The sequence below is a fragment of the Bos indicus genome, chromosome 21, assembly GCF_029378745.1.
Source record: "Bos indicus isolate NIAB-ARS_2022 breed Sahiwal x Tharparkar chromosome 21, NIAB-ARS_B.indTharparkar_mat_pri_1.0, whole genome shotgun sequence".
Taxonomy (NCBI): domain Eukaryota; kingdom Metazoa; phylum Chordata; class Mammalia; order Artiodactyla; family Bovidae; genus Bos; species Bos indicus.
Window position 1 is genome coordinate 68778417 of NC_091780.1, and position 17262 is coordinate 68795678.

General features: G+C 66.0%; 1 protein-coding gene across 1 annotated transcript in view; it reads left to right on the forward strand.

The window, feature by feature from the left end:
• Positions 1 to 17262, forward strand: part of KIF26A (kinesin family member 26A) — a 38956-nt gene that overhangs the window by 13087 nt on the left and 8607 nt on the right. Inside the window, exons 4-6 of the mRNA XM_070775842.1 lie at positions 5897 to 6063; positions 12023 to 12212; positions 15787 to 15999. Coding sequence (XP_070631943.1) covers positions 5897 to 6063; positions 12023 to 12212; positions 15787 to 15999 — 570 coding nt within the window. The remainder of the gene's footprint in view (positions 1 to 5896; positions 6064 to 12022; positions 12213 to 15786; positions 16000 to 17262) is intronic.

A 17262-nucleotide genomic window follows, 5' to 3' on the forward strand; every position in this document is an offset into this window, starting at 1 on the left:
ACCCGGGGCCTGGCCTCCTCTTTTTCCCCGGCGTCCTCTGACCCTGGGATGCTCCCCTGCTCCCGCCTTCCAGGGCTCCCCACCTAGGGCCGCCCAATTGTCACCCACAGCCATGGAATGGCCTCGTGGAACCAGCTCTGGGCACCAGGGGGACTGCGTGTGCTCAGGGGGGCCCCCAAGGTCTGAGGAGACCCCAGCTCTGGAGGGTGGAGCTGGGTCCTCAGCCCCGTGGGTCACAGGGCTTTGCTGGTGGGGGTGTCTCCCCAGTGTCTCCAGGACCCCCAGTTTCCCATCTAGGAGGAGGGGGTACCAGGATGGGGGGCGGGCAGGAGAGGATGGGTTGCAGGACAGGGATGCTGGGGGGTTGGTTTGGGTTTGGTGGTACACGGGGCCAGCTGAGGGCCGGGAGGGCCTTTCCCCAGAGGGCTCCTTGCTTCATAACGGGGTGGGGGTGCCTCAGCTGCACGGCTACTCAGCTGGGGGCTGAGACCCAGGGCCCAACAGACCCTTGTAAAACGGACAAAGTAGGACGAGCTCTCCCAGCGGAGGGCAGGGTCCATGCGGGGGCCTGGAGGCCTCATCAGGAGACAGCGCTGAGGGTGGTCTGGCCAGCCCCACACGGGTGTCTGTGGCTGTGTCTCTGCCCCGCCCCGTGGAGCCCTGGGGATAGGAGGTCAGATCCGAAGTGGCCGGGACAACTTCCCAGTTGCCCGAGTGGGCTGCACCATCTTGCCAGTGGGTGTCTCTGAAATAGCATCAGGCAGACACCTCCTGGGGTCCTTATGTCCCCCGAGGGGCTGTGGAGGGTGGAGGCCCTGGAAAGGCCCCCAACTCTTGGGACCAAATCCCATACAGCCCCCGCTGCAGGGCAGACCCTGGCCGGCCCCACCTCTGGGCTGGCTGGCCCCTCTGAAGGCGCTGAGCTGTGCTGACCAGACATTGCCCCCTTCCCTGTGGCCTTTGACAAGATCCTGCCGGAGCTGGGAGCGGGCCCCTGGGCACTCACTGCTGGGGCCAGTCTGTCTGAGGCTGCCCTGTCCTGGGGCCTGGCCCTTGGTAGCTGGGGGCACAGGGGGCTTCCAGGAAGAGCTTCTGGTTCTGAGCTAGCCTTTGGCTGGTGTGACGGTGCACCCTGGATGTGGCCTCGCTGTGCCTGACTCCTCCATTTGCTGAGGCCTGGGTCCAGACCAGGGAGAGGGAGGCAGCCTCTCTGTGCTGTCCCGTGGTGTCTGCTGGCCGAGAGTGGGGCTGCCCGGGAGGAGTGTGCCGCGAGAGCTCCAGAGAGCTGGGCGGCTTCCTGGAGGAGGTGGTATTGAGCTGGGTGTGGGGTAAGTGTCGGAGATGGTGGGCCCGCCAGAGGTGTGTGAGAACAGCCAGGGGGCTCCTTATCTGGGGAGGGAGCTGAGCGTGGTCTCGCAGGTAGAGAGAGACCCCAGGAGGCAGAGGCGCGTGTGAGCTGGCAGAGGGAGAAGGCGGGTGGCATAGCCCCGCTGGCGCGTGTGAGCTGGCAGAGGGAGAAGGCGGGTGGCACAGCCCGCTGGTGGTCTGTTTGCCTCTCTGTGCCTGGTGCCGGGGGGGCGGGGGTGGTCACTGGGCTCTTGCTGGGCAGCCCTCCTGGTGGCCTGCACATCATAAAATGTGAGCGTTTAAGGCTCGCTCTTGGTTTTATGTGTGCATTGATTGCGTTCAGGGTGGGTGGGAATGGATTTATAATTAGACAACAGTCCTGGCGATCAATAGAGAGATTATTAGAACCATAAATAGAACTTTAGGACTGAGATGAGGTAATTTCCCCTGAACCCGGGCATTGATCATTAGAGGTGGCCCTGGAGTGTTAAAACACTGGGTGTTAGGCTGTAGAATTAAATACTTCTGGAGGGACGTGCTGTGAATCCCGGCCACAGCCCATCAGGCGCAACCCCCCACCCCCCACCCCGGCGTGACTGTCTCCAGGAGGACGTGGGTCTGGGCCGGCCAGGTGGGCAGTGAGGGTCTGGCGTGTTCTGGGTGCCTGCCCCGTGGACTGCCGGGGGTTCTTCTGTGCACATGGCCGTCTAGAGGGCCCCATGTCGGCCAGCCACGCTGTGATCGCGACTGTAGCCCACGCCCCCGTCTGCAGCACAGAACTCTGCCCTGTCAGGGTCATCCACTCCTGGAAAGTGTCCTGTGATGATTCCTGGTGGCGGGGGCCGCCCATGGGGACAGTTGGGCAGTTGCTTTCCAGGAGCTTTGCCACTCTGGGGGTTGGAGGTGCCCGTGGGCTGCCCCCACCCCGAGATGCTCTGCCCCAGCCGGCCGCACGGGGACACAGCTGTGAACCGTGGGGTCTCCCCGAGGAGCGCAGGGTCCCTTCAGGTGTTCGTTCACAGGACACCTGCGGTCCCTTTGCAGCCAGATGCCTGGAGATTGTGGCTTTGGCCTCCTGACCCCGCAAGTCGGCTAGCATAGCCTGGGGCTATGAGGTAGCATAGCCTGGGGCCACTGAGGGTGTGGCTGAGTAAGACGGTGAAATGTGCAGCCACCTCCGTTCCCTGCCAGGGAGTCTTCCGCAAACCTTCTGTAGTCTTGTAGACATGGGCCAGGCCCCACCCAGGGTCCGGGGGAAGAGGACTTGGAGCGGAGGGTTCGCAGCCAGCCACGGGGCCTGGAGCAGTGCAGGCGCTACAGGAGGGCTTCCTGGAGGAAGTGCTGCTCTGAGTGGGAGGTGAGGTCGTTCCTGGTGGAGCGAGGACTCCCTTCTGTCCGTGGAGGTAGGCTGGCACTGGCTTGGGGACCTTGCTCCTGCTGCCCCCGTGCCAGCCGGCTTGCCGCCCCCACTTCCCATGAACCCTGGCCAGGTCCCTGGTGGGTGCCCACCTGTCCGTGGGGATGTGGTGGGGACGGTGTGGGGTAGGGGGAGCTCTGACCTGGCCAACCGTCACGGGTGCCCCCTCTGAGCCTCAGTTTACCCACCCGAGGAGTAGAGTTTGGACTAGATGCCCCCGCACTTCCACGTGAGGCTGCTTCTGTGACATGGGGGAGGGACAGTCTGAGCCTGGGGCCCCGGGGTGACCAGGCAGGGCTCTGAGGGGGGCCCCGGTGCCCAGCGCAGGCCCCGTGCCCCCTGCAGGGCCAGGTGCAGCTCTGTGCCCCTTGGCCGGCCCTTGCTCTGCCCTCCCCACCTTTCGGCCTGAAAAAGCCCCTGAGGGAGCTGGGGAACGTTGTCTTTCCTGGGCCCCGATCTTGCCGATGTGGAGTTCAGGCCCGGAGGGCTCCTGAGGAGTGGGTTAACTTGGTGTTTCCCAAACGGTGCTTGGTGGAACCCCGGCGCCCGGTGGCGGGCACCCTGCAGAGACGGCGGGCCCCCCTCACGCTCTCCTCTCTTCACACTTTTCTTTCGTTGCTGCCCTGGCGCCTCCATCACGCTTTCTGTTCGGCCACCCGCCCGCCCCGGCCCCCTGTCTCCTGTCCCCATGTGTGTGTGGTCTCCCCCTCCGCCCTACCTGCCACCCTCCCCTGCCCCCCACCCCCCCGGCTTCTTTTGGCGCGTCCGGGCTCTGCTTCCGGCAGGAACTGGCAGCGGCCTCCCGGTGGCCGGAGCCGGGTGTCGGCAACTCACCGGCCGGCGGAGCCGCGGCGCGTGCGGGACCCCTGACAGGTCAGTGTGGGGCCCAGCCGGCCGCAGGCATGCCGCGTGGCTTGCACCATTGCCCGTGGGGCCGGACGTTCTGGCTGGAGGCACAGATGCAGGCGTGGGAGGTGGGCTGGCTCGGGCCCCACAGGGGTGAGTGGAGGGACCCTCGGGGGCCGTGGCTGCCATCCAGGTGGTCGTGCGGGGCAGCGTGGCGGGGCGGGCCTGGGCTGCTGGGTGGAGTGCACACCTCGGGCTGCTTGGAGCAGCGGGTAGCAGGGTGCTGTGGGGGGTGAGCCTCGGGAGCCCCCAACCAGACTCGGCCCAGGCCCTGGGGATGCCGCAGCTTTTAACATTAGTCTGGTTCTCCACCACTCTGCTCGACGGAGGCGTTTAGAGCTGTCAAGGGGAGCACGTCTGTTAGGTGACAGAAGGGACTGACGTTTGAGGCCAGGACGTGCTGCATGGAGCCCTGGGGGGCTGCAGGGGGGCCAGGCTGTGCCCAGGCCGCTGGTGCCTCGGTTGCCCTGTCACTCATTTGCCTTGAGCCCCAGCACCGCTTGGAGGAGGAGAAACAGTACCCAGTGGCCCAGGTCTGGGCCTGGCTGACCCCTCCTCGGGAATGTTCCCCAGGAGCGGGTATCCCTCTGTGCCTGCAGGCTCCTCCCCCTGGGCCATGGGGCTCACCTCCTGGCTGTGGGCCCTGCGTGTCTCGTGCCAGGCTGTGCATGCCTGGAGGGCAGGTGTATTGAACAGCTGCTGTGTGCTGGGCAGGGTACCAGGGATGTGGAGGCGACCAGGCAGGCACAGAGGCTTCCTCTGGGCCTCTGGATTCCTGGCATGTGCTAGGTGCTCGTGCAAGCTGGGGGTGCTAGGGGAATGCAGTGCTGAGTAGCTGAGCGCGGCCCGGTTTCTCTGTGAGCGGGCAGCCCTGGGTAGACCGGGAGAAGCAGGGGGAGGTCTCAGGGCTGCGGGAGGCCAGGGCAGGCACAGGGAGTGGCCTAGAGGAGAGGGCTGGCTGTTTTGGGTTCTGAGGGATGCATAGGAGTTCCTGCCCTGTAGGCAGGTGGCAGGGCGTGGTGCACCAGCACAGGGCCTGGTGGGGGCCTGGGCCGTTCCAGGTTGGGACCTGTCCTCGCAGCCTTGGGGGAGCTGCTGGTGCTGTGGGGGTGAGGGTGGGGTGCTGGGCTTCCTTCCAGCCCAAGCTCTGGGGCTCCCTTTGAACTTCCTTTGCAGACGTGGTTTTGCTGTGTCCCAGGGGAGGTGTTGGGAGCTGGTGCTGACCGTGGGCTGGGGGTGGTGGTGAGACCCTCCACCCTGGTGAGGGGTGTCCTGTGGGGAGGCGGCTGGACTTCCTGCTGGGACGTTCCTCCTGAGGCCTGTGGGGGCTTATTCTGCTGAAGCGTCACCTTGGTCTGTGGCCGTGTCACTTGGGAGACCCCGAGGACGCTGCGCCCTCTAGAGTGTGGCTGCTACCTGGGCTCCTCACCCGCAGGGTCACCAGACAGACCCCTGTCCTCTGCCAGGCCGAGCAGAGAGGACGCCTCGGACGATGGTTGTGATTGCACTCAGGGCCAAGTGTAGCCAGGAGCCCCCCGGACCAGGCCTTGGTGCCTGGGGAGCCCTAGAGGCTGGGGCCCTTGGGGAGGGGCTGGGGCTGGAGTGGCCGGGCTGAGGCAGGGCGCTTCCCTTCCCTGCCAGGGGGCCATGTCCACCCACCCTCCGAGGCCAGGTCCCGCTGGGGGGTCCAGCGCCCGACACATGTGCATAAACGTAATATACGGTGGCCAGGTCTCCAGTTGGCCAGCGCCGTCCTGGGGAGCGGTTAATTACATTTGTGCTGTGTTACGAGGCTGTCTCCCTTTCTGGAATTTATTTTAGCTAATTAGTTGGAAATGCCAGAGTAGTATTTCAGATGATGGGAAGATCATACATTATCATACACGGGGCAATTAGTGCCCCTGACAAATATTTATTGTGGTTTTTTTCTCTAAGCGTGCCTCTGGGTGCCCCAAGCCGGCCGACCCAGGGGTGGCGGAGGGTCCCTGTCCATCTGCCTGACCATGTGGTCCCTGCGATTCTGGAGTTTGAAGTGGAGGGGGGATGTCAGGCCTCCGGGCGGGGGCCACCTGTGCCCACCTCTTCTCCATAGGGCTCCAAGCTGGCGGTCCTGTGTGTGTGGGGTTCAGGGAGCATGCTGGTCTCCAGGGACCAGGGGTCTGCCCCCCTGGCTCCCCGGTGAGGGGAGGGCGCCCGAGCCTCACGCCGGCTCTTCCTTCTCTCCAGGCTGAAGCAGCGGTGGCCGCTGTGGCGGTGGCAGACACGGTCCGGGACGGGCCCCCTCCCGTGGGCTCCAATGGTGCGTCGAAGACGTGGGGCCTGGTCACACCCACCCCGGGCACCCCCCCGGGGGGCTCCACGGGCCCGTCAGCTGCAGCCTCCTTCTTCCTCAGGTACGTACTCCTGGGGGCTTGTGCCTGGCCTGGGGGTGGCCTGTCGGAGGCCCCTCGGGCTCTGAGCCTGGCGGCCTACGGGCCTCTCCGGGGAGGGCTGTGGCCTGCCTGCCGTCCAGCCGAGCGGAGGGGGGTTCTCCGGGCCTCCTGGGGCACTGTGTCAACTGCATGTCCGGAGGCCTCTTGCCCAGCACGGGGTGCAGCCGAGGGCAGGGTTCCCCGCTCTCCACCCCGCCCAGCTGGGTGGTCTCAGGCAGGTTGCATCTGGTCTCTGGTGCTCTGTGCCTCGGTTTCTTCGTTTATCAGGTGGCGCTTCCCGGGAGGCGTCGTGAGCTGATGGCGGGAGGACCTCAGCCGCGGCCGGTGGACATCCCCAGGTGGTCCTGGGCCAGTGCCGGCGGCAGGGGGTGGGTGGCATGGACGGGAGGCAGGGGCAGGCAGGCCTCGAGGCAGCGGCCCGAGGGAGCGTCCCTGGGCCACTGGGGAGGTTGGCGTGAGCTGGGGCGGGTGTCCTGGGGGGACTCCTGTTGCCCTGGGGCCCCCGGCACATCACCTCACTGGTGGTGCCCTTGGGTGCCAAGCGCCCCCTGCGGTTGGGGCTCCCGGGGTGTGATGGTGGCTATGAGTCACGATGGCTGGCCCCGCACGTCACTGTCCCATCAGCAGCCCCTGCGGGTGTGATAAGCTCATCCTTGTATCGCAGGAGCCGGCGTCTTATCAGCGCGGCCTGGGGCTGTGGGGCTGACTGGGAAGTGGGGGGCGTGGTGGGGGCGCTGGGCCAGTGGGCACACGTGCGGGCCCACAGCCCCAGGTGGGTACCAGGAGCCGGGCAGGGCCTTCTGCTGTGGGGTGGGTAGGGCCTGCCTCGCGGGCCCAGGAGCCCCGTGAAGGGGACAGAGGGCCGATCTGGACGCCTGGGGATCCCGGCCCCGGTGGTCTCTGCGGTCTCTGCCCCGGCCTTTGGGGCAGCGGTCACGCCCTGCCAGGCCGCGCTTGCTGGAGGATTGCCAGCCTGAGGGCCCCTGGGGAGGAAGGCCAGTCCTGGGGATCTGGGGCCACCCTGGCTCCTTAGCGACCCAGGGCCTGTGGGATGGGGCGCTCCTTTTGTCTCCAGCGAGCGAGGCTGCCTCCGCTGACCTTGGGAAGTTACCATAGAAACAAGCGTGGGGGCTGGGGGCTGGGGCGGGGGGCATTGCTGGCAGTCCTTACTGCCAGCCTGTGGGACACCCCTGCTCGCAGCGGCTTCCTGAGGGTCGTGGGCCCAGTCCGGGGTGGTGTTGCAGCTGGGAGCACCGCCCCGGCTTGCGCCTGGTTTGGTCCCGAGGCCCTCTGCGCGTTGAGGGTGTGGATGCTTCACCGTCAGCCTGAGAGGGGTGCTCTCAGTTTTGCGTGCCCCTCTTTGTTCTGTGTCGGGGAGGCGCTTGTCCGGAGTCCCTCGGAGGTGAGGAGCTCCTGGACCCCCGGGCAGAGGGGCCTCAGGAATGAGCTGAGGGTACATTCTGTGACCCGTCACTGGGCCCCCAGGGGACAAAGCTGACCCTGAACCTGTACCCTGCCACTTGGAAGTTTCCGATTGGTAGGGGGCAGGGTGGCAGCATGCCGTCTTTGAAGGGGCCACGCAGTATCACCCGCGCTCTGAGGGCACAGAGGTGGGCTTTCAGGGTTGAGTAGGAGCCTGGTGTCTGCCCAGTGGAGGCAGAATAGGGTGGGCTCAGCGGTCAGGGGTCCCTGAGCACCCCCTGGGGGCCGGCACACTAGCCTTGGGCTTTCCTGGGTCTTCCTGAGAGCCCCTTAGCCGCTGTGGGTGAGCCACGGCAGAGGGTGATTCTGGGGGGCGGCTTGGGGACCAGGCCTGTGGGACACGGGGCACGGATGAGGCCTGGCGCCCTGCACGCCCCTCTGAGCCTGGGTGGGCAGCTCGGTCATGACTTGGGCACGGCAGCTGCAGTGGCGACCGAGGGCTCCGCATGCCAGCCCCCCCACCCCAGGGCCCTGCACAGGCCGCCTCTGCAATTACGTTTCTCTGGGGGCTCTGGTGACCTTGACGCCCCTTTAAAGTCCCTCCCCCCCCAACGCTGTGTAACGTCCTCCTGTCTCTGCAGTCTCCCCACCCCCACACCCTCCTCTGGGCCTTTCTTGGGTGGGATGCCGGGGCGGGGCGGTCCCCTCCCAGACCCCTGAGGCTAGAGGTGGGATACAGTGGGGTCACCCCCTGGACCCATGAAGCTCGACGGCATGGGAAGGACAGCTGTGAGCCCCCTCGGCGGGGCAGTGGTGGGCTCCCTCTGGGCGGCGCTCCCAGGCACCCCCAACCTGCTCCACGACAGCTTCAGGGGCGCCCCTCCCTCACGGCTGCCTGGATGGTCAGGCCACAGGACGTCAGGCTGGTACCCGGCAGGGGCCCGGGGTGGGATGGGTGCTGCCCAGAGGCCCCCGGCCAGTGGGGCTCCGCAGAGAGGTGTCCCTCACCCGCAGGGCTGGCAAGGAGCCTGGGAGCCTCGGGGTGAAAGCCCCAGGTGACAGGAGAATGCACGGCAAGGGTCAGGGCGCTGGGGCCGTGGGCCTCAGCCTCGGGCGCTCCAGCGCCCCCTTAGCCGCCCTGCACCGGTGAACCCTGAGGGCCCCTCCGGGGGTGGGGCAGGCCAGGCATGCGGGGCGTGGCCCGGTCCTCCCGCCTCCTGGCGGCCCAGGTCGGACTGGTAACTGAGCCCCACTCACATCCACACGGGCCCTGTGTCTCCTCGGGGTGAGTAAAGGCCTCACCGTCAAGGCCAACTGCCTGTGAAATTACCTTCTTGTTTGGAAGAGGCAATTTTTCTTTGTAAAAAGGCAAATATTTTCCTTTCTGTTCACGTGAATCAGCGAGCAGGGCCTGCGAGCCTTGGAAAGGGCTCTGGGATTCGGTGAGAGGGCTGGGGGCTCAGGGCGATGCTTGGAGGGCTGGGGCCCTCCCTCCCCCCCTCCCCCCCCCCCCTCTTTCTCTCACCCGTTCTCTCACGCCTGCTCTCATGGCCCCATCCTCAGCTTTCCCTGGGTCCTAGGCCTGGGCCAACACCTGCCCTGCAGAGCCCCCTCGGGGTGGGGCACAGCTGTGTAAGCTCAGGGCAGAGCGGGGCTCCCGTGTAGCAGGAGGCACAGGGTTCAGGGAAGCCAAGTGTGGGGGCATCAGGGCAGGCTTCCTGGGGGAGGTATCCTCTGAGGATGAGAATTGTGGGTGCAGGAAGTCTTCCTTCACAACCGGACCATGCGGAGGCACCCACACGGCCCCCGTGGGTCCCACCTGAGTCCCCCCGCCCACTGTCCGCAGCAGAGCAGTGGGTGTTCGTAGTCCTGAGTGTGGGGTCTCCTCCCCCATCCCCACTGCCCAGAAACCAGGTCTGTGCCCCTAGCGGGCTGGCTCCTGCAGAGACGCCCCCCACCCACCCCAGGCCATGTGAGCTGAGACACGGTCCCCAGTGGCTGACGGGCTCGTCCTGGGTGTGAAGGGCCCTGGATTTCATCAAAGGGGAGCGTGCTGTCCCGGGGCGCTCTGAGTCACCCCCGGTGAGCTGAGCCTGTAGGAGCGGAGACCTGGAGGGCCGGCAGGCTGGGGCACAGCCTCTTGGCTCCCTGCGGGGGCTGACCCAGAGCAGGCAGGGAGGAGGGGGCACCAGAGTTCCATCGGACCACGGGGCAGAGACGCTGGCCAGGGACATTCCAGCCTCCCGGGACTTGTGGGGCCGCAGATGGCTGAGGGTCCAGTGTCTGTCTCGTGGTGAGACCTGGGCGTGTCCCGTGGGGATGGACACCTCCCAGGGTGCTGCCAGAGTCCTGGAGGTGTGGGGGCGGGGCTGAGTGAGGCCCGCGCTGGAACCTGGGCTCCCGAGAGGGTCACGGAGGGGGCAGGTGCCCCAGCAGGCCGGTGTTGGGGTGGGGCTGAGTGAGGCCCGCGCCGGAACCTGGGCTCCCGAGAGGGTCACGGAGGGGCAGGTGCCCCAGCAGGCCGAGCCCTGCCTGCTGCTTGTGGGCTCCACTGCCGGATGGTGTTCGGCCTCCCCCAGCGCCTCACCCGTCCTCCTGGTCTCCACGAGCCCTCAAGCCTCAGGGGTGCGGATTCTGGATGTGCCCCCAGCCTTGGAGGAGGGGGCCAGGCTGGTTCTGGGAGGAGCAGGGAGCTGGCTGTGGCGGGGCGGGGGACTCTTCTCAGCCTTGGGCGTCTGCCGATCTATCTGGTCACCCTGAGGGCCCGGCCGGAGCCCCCCAGGCAGGCTGGTTCTGGGCGGTCCTCGTGATGCCCTTCCCTGACGTCCAGGCCGCAGGGCCCTGGCGCCCACGTGGAGGCGAGCCGACCCCACTGGTGCACATCTGTGGCCCCCTGTCGTGTCCAGGCAGGCTGGGGGCCAGCCCACCTGCCCTGGTTGTCCCCGGGCAGGGCCTGGGGCAGGGCTGCCCGCTGCACTGCAAGCCTCTGGGTCAGGCGGTTGCGTCTTGCCGTCGGGGCGGTGGGTGGGGAGCTGTGGCCTCACTTAGGGTGGCCGGGGTCCAGTGCAGCAGGCTGGGCTGGGGAGGGGGCAGGGCGGGAGGAGCCCCGAGAGCTGAGCTGGACGGGCCCCCTGCCCGGTGCCCTGGCACCCACTCGGCCCAGTCCAGCTGCCTCCACAGACGGTCGTGCTGGGGTTCCGTGCGGCCCCGTCCTGCCTTCTGAGTCCTTTGGCTTCTCGCTCTGTGCCTGCGGACACTCTCAGCCTCCATCCTGCCCCGGGTGTGATGCGTGTGTGGGGAGGGGGCAGCGGGAGGGGGACGCGGGACTCCGCTGTCCAGGAGGCTTCTGGTTTAGGACACACGGGCTCAGGTGGAAACCGGGGCTATGTCTGTTCGTGGCCGGAGAAGCCGCGGCCCTCCCTGGCTGAGGGTGCCGGCCCGCTCACACGCCCCGGGCCCTCCCCGCCCCGTGCGCACCGGCCGCCCCACCACGCTATTAAGGAGCCGCCACGCACCGTAGATTACTTTTATTTTCCTGGATGACACTGCGCTAGGAGGAAAGCTGTCCCTGGGGTCTCTTAAAAGACAACTCCTATTAAAGATGAGAGGAGTTAAGCAAAACGCCAGTAGCTCCACTGAGTGGGAGGCTGACTGAGGGGCCACGCTGCCCGCAGTGTGGGGCCTCCTGTCGGGACCTTTGGAGGCTGACGGGGGGACTAGGGCCGGGGCTGTGGGACGAGGAGGGTGTGTGTGGCAGGAGCAGGCCGGGGAGCCGGGCTGGGCGGGTTCTTCAGCCCTGAGCCTGGATGCGCCCTGGTCTCTGGTCCCTTTTGCTGGGAGGTGAGGGTGGGGAGGTGGGGGGGTGCTGGGGAGGCGGGTGGGGGTGACTGATGGAGGCGGGGGAGGTGCTGGGGAGGCGGGTAGGGGTGGCTGATGGAGGTGGGGGGGTGCTGGAGAGGTTGGGGGGTGCTGGGGAGGTGGGTGGGGGTGGCTGACGGAGGCGGCGGGGGGTGCTGGGGAGGTTGGGGGGTGCTGGGGAGGTGGGTGGGGGTGGCTGACGGAGGCCGGGGACGTCTGGACCCAGGCCCAGCATATGTGCGTCCTCTGTTGCCTGGTGTCACCGTGAACGCATTAGATCATCAGGGCCGCTCACAAGGGCCCCTGTGGGGGGTCACGTCCTCCCACGTTAGAGGTGGGGAGACTGAGGCACCACGTGCGGTCACACGGCCTGTGAGTGACAGAGCCCAGCGGCTGAGTTGGGGGAGGACAGTGGAAAAAAGAGGATGTGCTTGGTGCGGGGTGCAGGAGGGGCCGGGTTTCGTGTCTGCCTGGGCCCGGTCGCCTGGCCTGAATGGGCCAAGCTGCCAGGGGCTGGACGTGGCTGGTGAGCTGGCCTCTGCGTGGCTGGTGGGAAATGAAGTGTGGGCCGAGCAGCTGCTTGCAGGGCGGGGCAGGCGTCAGGGCAGCACTGAATGCCCTGCCCCCTTGTTCCCCCCAGGGCCGCCCAGAAGCTCAGCCTGGCCTCCAAGCGCAAGAAACCCCCGCCACCGCCGCCCCCCGCCCCGCGCCGGGCCTCCACCTACCCCACGGACTTCAGCGGGGTCCTGCAACTGTGGCCGCCCCCTGCACCCCCTTGCCTGCTCAGGGCCACCTCCAAGGCCAAGGACAACCCCAGCAGTGTTGGAAAGGTAGGCCCCACCCCGAGTCAGTGGTGACCCTGGGGTGGGACAAGGCTGGGCTGTCTGGGCACAAGCGGGGTGGGGGAGTGGGCGGTGAGAGACCCTGCTGCCTTCTCCGGGGTTGGACCAGGGGGGTCCGTGTCCAGATGGGCTGACTGAGGCCGGGCCGCCTGGACACTCCAGACGGCGGCGGGGAGCCTGGGGGACTGGGTGGGGGGGCAATACGGGAATTGGTTGGGGGGGTCCCAGGAGCACTGGCCACTCCTGGAGTAGGGTGGGGCGACCAAGGCTTCCTGGTACTCAGAGCTGGGGTCTGACTCCAGGAACCCCCGTGCCTTGTCTCTCAGGCAGGGCGGGGGCACGGCTGGGGCCCCTCGGCTTGCCAGAGTCCGGGCAAAGCCCCGCCGCATCCTGACACGATAACTGGGGACCCCACAGCGTGAAGGGCCCTGCCCGTCGCAGCCGGCCGGCTCTCAGCTCCTGTCCCTTCTGCTGAGACGGTTTCTGTCCGGGCCCCGCCTGGGCTGCTCGTGACTGCCCCCGGGCCCGGGTCCGGCTGCGTGAGCACATTAGTGCGGGGGGCTCTGGGCGTTGCAGGCGGGGAGCCCGAGCCGCAGAGGGCCTCAGGGGGAGGGCGGGACCCTGACCCTGAGGATGGACCCCTTCAGCCCCCTCTGAGCCTCCCACCCAGGCCCTGGGCCCGGCCTCTGCAGCCCCTAGAGGCCCACACCCCTGGGCTCAGTCCATCCTGCTGCCTAGGTCGCGCCCCAGGGGGCTTCTGCTCTGGGTCTGGAGAGGGAACTGGCCGTGGGGAAGGGCCTTTAAACACTATGGGCCTGGCTCTGACCTGGGCCTGTTGCTGGACCCTGGGCCCTGGGCCCATCCCGGTGGGGCCGGGTGGCTGGAGGGTTGAGGAGCCTAAGGCACAGACCTGGCTTTCTCGTTGCTGGCCTGTGTTACTTGGGATGCACAGGCCTCCCCCTCCCCCGGGGGACCAGCCCCCCCAAGTATTCCAGGGCAGGCCCCTGCCCCCGCTTTCTGGCAGACCCCCACCCCCGGAGGCAGGAAGCCTGTGGCCACTGTCCTAGCCCTCTCCCCACTCCCCTCCCCCACCAGGCCCCCCTCCCTGCCTCCCTGGACGATGTTATTTGCACGAATATCACATAGTCAGAAATGCCTCCTGAAAGGCATTTAATATTGTCAGAGAAAAGAAGTTAGATTACACTCGATTCTTGACATTAATGTGCCACTTAAGATAATTCATCATTGTGCGGAATTACAGAAGACGGTCCCTCCCCCCACGCCCGCCCGGGGCCCCCTCTTAGGAGTGGAAGCCCGTTTTTATGCAAAATGTATTTGTTCCCTACCTGGCAGCTACTCAGCGGGTGCTTTGCAATAGCTGAACATTTAGGGGGAGACGTGCTTGTCTGGCGAGGAGACCCTGTCATTTCCCCTGGTAACGAAAGGCCCTCACAGACCAGGACCCAGCCATGGGGCTGGCCCGGGGGTGGGGACCCCAGCGGGGCAGCCCAGTCAGGCTTTTCCCCGCCGGGAACACGCTCCAATCTGCAGAACCCATTTGGCTCCTGAAGTGGCCTGGAGTTCACGCTGAAAAAAAATTGCCAAAAATTACTGGGAAGTGCACATTTTCGTCTGCTTGGCAGCGGCGTTTGGAAATGACATAGTTTTGTTCGTGTCGTCAGGGAATAAAAGAATCGCTTCTCGCCTAATGAGCCCGGGTTGGAGGAGCTCAGTAGAGGGGTTCTCTCCCCGCGTCTCCCCCAGGACCGCCTCTCCTTAGCAGAGCGCTCTGCATGTCAATTTGCCACGTGCCGAAGGGGTATCGGTGGCGCCTTGCACGAACTACCCGCGGTAAACCAATTTTGCCGGCGTTATGTATCTGTCACTTACAATTAAATCCGTGAAAAATACTGGCTCTGAGATGAGCCTGGTAATTTGATTTACACTGTGGTGGAGAAATCGGAGGTTTCAGTGGAGGCCTGTGTCCTCCTGCAGAAGCCGGGGTCTAATGCTTTCTCCTGGGGGGTGGGGGGCTCACCTGGGGTGGCTCGCCCGGCAGCTCCGGGCCCCTTTCGGCCCGGGGTCTGTGTTCTCCCTGCAGGTTTTGGGGTGTCTGCAGTGCAGCTTACTCTGGGCTCTTGCATCTTAAGTTTCTGGGTCCCCCGCCCCCAGGCTTCTGTTTGCCTGGGGGCCTTGGGGCTCGGGGTCCAGCTCCGGAAGCTGGGCGTAAAGGCAGATGGGCAGCATGGGTGAGCTTTGCATTTGTTTTGGGTTTGGGGGACACAGAGGCAGAGGCTGCCGGGCGGCCTGCTGGGCCCTGAGCTCAGCCGAGCCTGTCCCGCCCGGTCACCCCTGCCTCGGTCTCCCCATCAAGTCCCCTGAGAATCCCCATCTCCTCCTGGATCAGCCTGCCCTCTTCCTCCCGGTCCTGTGCTGACCGGCTTGCCTCTGGGTCCTGCCTGGTCCTGGGTGTGAGTCTGGCCTCCGGCGGCTCTGGGGTCGGAAGTACCGGAGCCCGTTTCTCCCGGGGGCGGCACAGGCCTCGGCCTGTCCCGCGTCGTGGTCTGTCCTTCCATTCCCCGCGCTCTCGCTGCCCACCCTGGGCCGCGGGCCGGGGAGGATGTGCTCAGGGCCCAGAAGGCCTCTGGCCTGGGGCTGGGAGCTGGCTGGAAGGGCTCCCTGGAGGAGGTGAGGCTGGACCGAGATTGGGGGTGGGGCGTGGCCCACGCCCTCCCTCTGCCCTGCATCCGTGCACCGCCGTCTCTCCTTGGGGCTGCACCTTGCTGTGTGCAGAGCCTGCCCGAGGTCGGGAGTTGGGGGTGTGGGGAGGGCCTTGGTCAGGGGCAGCCTCTGTCCACCCATGGTGTGGGAGCAGGGGGTGGGAGCACTCCCGAGGCTCTGATGGGGGCCCTGTGGGAGAGCCCGGGTCTTGCTTCCACTGCCCCCTCTCCCCTTCTCGCTCCACCCTCAGATTTGGGGATCGGGATTTCAGGGGACCCGCTCGCAGGCTGTGTGATGCAGGTGGGACAGTTGACCTCTCTAAGTGGGTTTCCTCCCTTCTCAAGCCTGCGCAGGCCTGGGGGAGAGGAGTCCCTGTAATGGCTGGTGAGACCGGGGAGCTGGCAGAGCTGGCGGGGAGCCCATGCAGGTGACTCTGCTCTTGAAGGCCCGGGTCTTGGGGCTTACTCCCCTGGTCCTGGCTCTGCATCGGGGCCAGCGAGAGGGTGTGAGGACCCCCGAGTCGCGGGGTTGCCCTCTGGGTCCCCTCCTCGTCTTCTCTCTCTGCCCACAGGAGCAGCTGGGGTGTGCTTCCTCTGTCCGCCCTGTGCCCCCCTTCACGGGCTCCCTGATCTGTGCTGGCGTGCTCCTCCCACCAGGCCTCACTGCCTCCCTGCCTCGCTGACCTCATGTGGGACGTGCTCCCGCCTGGGGCTGGGGCGCGGATGCCGCATTCCTCCAGTGGGGACCCCGTGCCGGCCAGGCCCACTGTCCCGACTCGCGCGAGGCTGCCCCTGCCCTGTAATTAGCGCTGCTCAGAGGCCCGCTCCGCCCGCCTCCCCAGGTGAAGGTCATGCTGCGGATCTGGCCTGAGCAGGGGGCCCAGCGCTCGGCCGAGTCCACGTCCTTTCTCAAGGTGGACCCTCGCAAGAAGCAGGTGACCCTCTATGACCCGGCCACCAGGCCCCCGGGCAGCACGGGCCCCCGACGTGCCCCTACAGCTGCCGTCCCCAAGATGTTCGCCTTCGACGCGGTCTTCCCCCAGGACTCGGAGCAGGTGAGGTGGCGGGGTGGCCTTGGGTGGGGCGGGTTGGCAGCGCAGGACGATGGGAGATGGTCAGACCTGCACCCCTTCTCGTGCAGGGTGGGCAGGAGATGATGAGAGGAGGCCCGGGTGCAGGGGCTTGGGTGCGGCTGGCAGACCGTCTGTGTTTCCCCTTCCCCGCTGGCCTCCCCACTCTCATGTGTACCCACTAGCTCCTGGGCTGCTTCTCAGGCCGTTTCCAGAGCCCGCCCTCCGAAGCTGTCCGTGCAGAGCCTGTTTTCCCCGGGATGCTCCTCTGTGTGTCCTGTGCGTGCCGTGATCATGTGTGTCGTGTGGTGTGTGTCCGCTGTGATCACACGTGTGCTGTGATGTGTGCCTGCCATGATCACATGTGCGGTGTGTGTGTGCTCTCTGTGATCACACGTGTGGTGTGGTGCGGTGTGGTGTGTACTCTCTGTGAACACGTCTGTGGTGTGGTATGTGCCCGCCATGATCACACATGTGCTGTGATATGTGCCCGCTGTGGTCACGTGTGCATTGTGGTGTGTGCCCGTCGTGAACACATGTGCTGTGGTGTGTGCCCGCTGTGATCATGCGTGTGCTGTGGTATGTGCCCATTGTGATCACACATGCGGTGTGGTGTGTGCTGTGAACATGTGTGTGGTTTGAAGTGTGTGCTCACTGTGATCATGCATGTGGTGTGATGTGTACCCGCTGTGATCACATGTGTGCTGTGGTGTGTGCCTGCCGTGGTCACGTGTGCAGTGTGGTGTGTGCCTGCCGTGAACATGTGTGGTGTGTGTGCCCACTGTGATCACGTGCATGCTGTGGTATGTGCCCATCGTGATCACACGTGTGGTGTGGTGTGTACCCGGTGTGATCACACGTGTGCTGTGGTGTGTGCCCGCTGTGATCACACGTGTGGTGTGGTGTGTGCCCATCGTGATCACACGTGTGCTGTGGTGTGTGCTCTCTGTGAACATGTGTGTGGTGTGTGTGCTCACTGTGATCACGCGTGTGGTGTGCCATGTGCCCGGTGTGGCCACAGTGGCAGTGTGACTTCTGTGTGTGCACACTGTGTGCCTGTCAGCTGTGTCTGTCGGCTCACGCTGCGAATGTATGTGTGTTTGTGTCCGGTCCGTGTGTGTTGTGTGTCCACGTGGAGATCTCTGTGTCCTTGGTCCTGGTGACCTCCCGGCCACCTCGTGGACTCACTGTCCATGTGTGATGCGATGGAAGAGGCAGGAGGCAGGGAGGCAGCCTGACTCTGTGCCC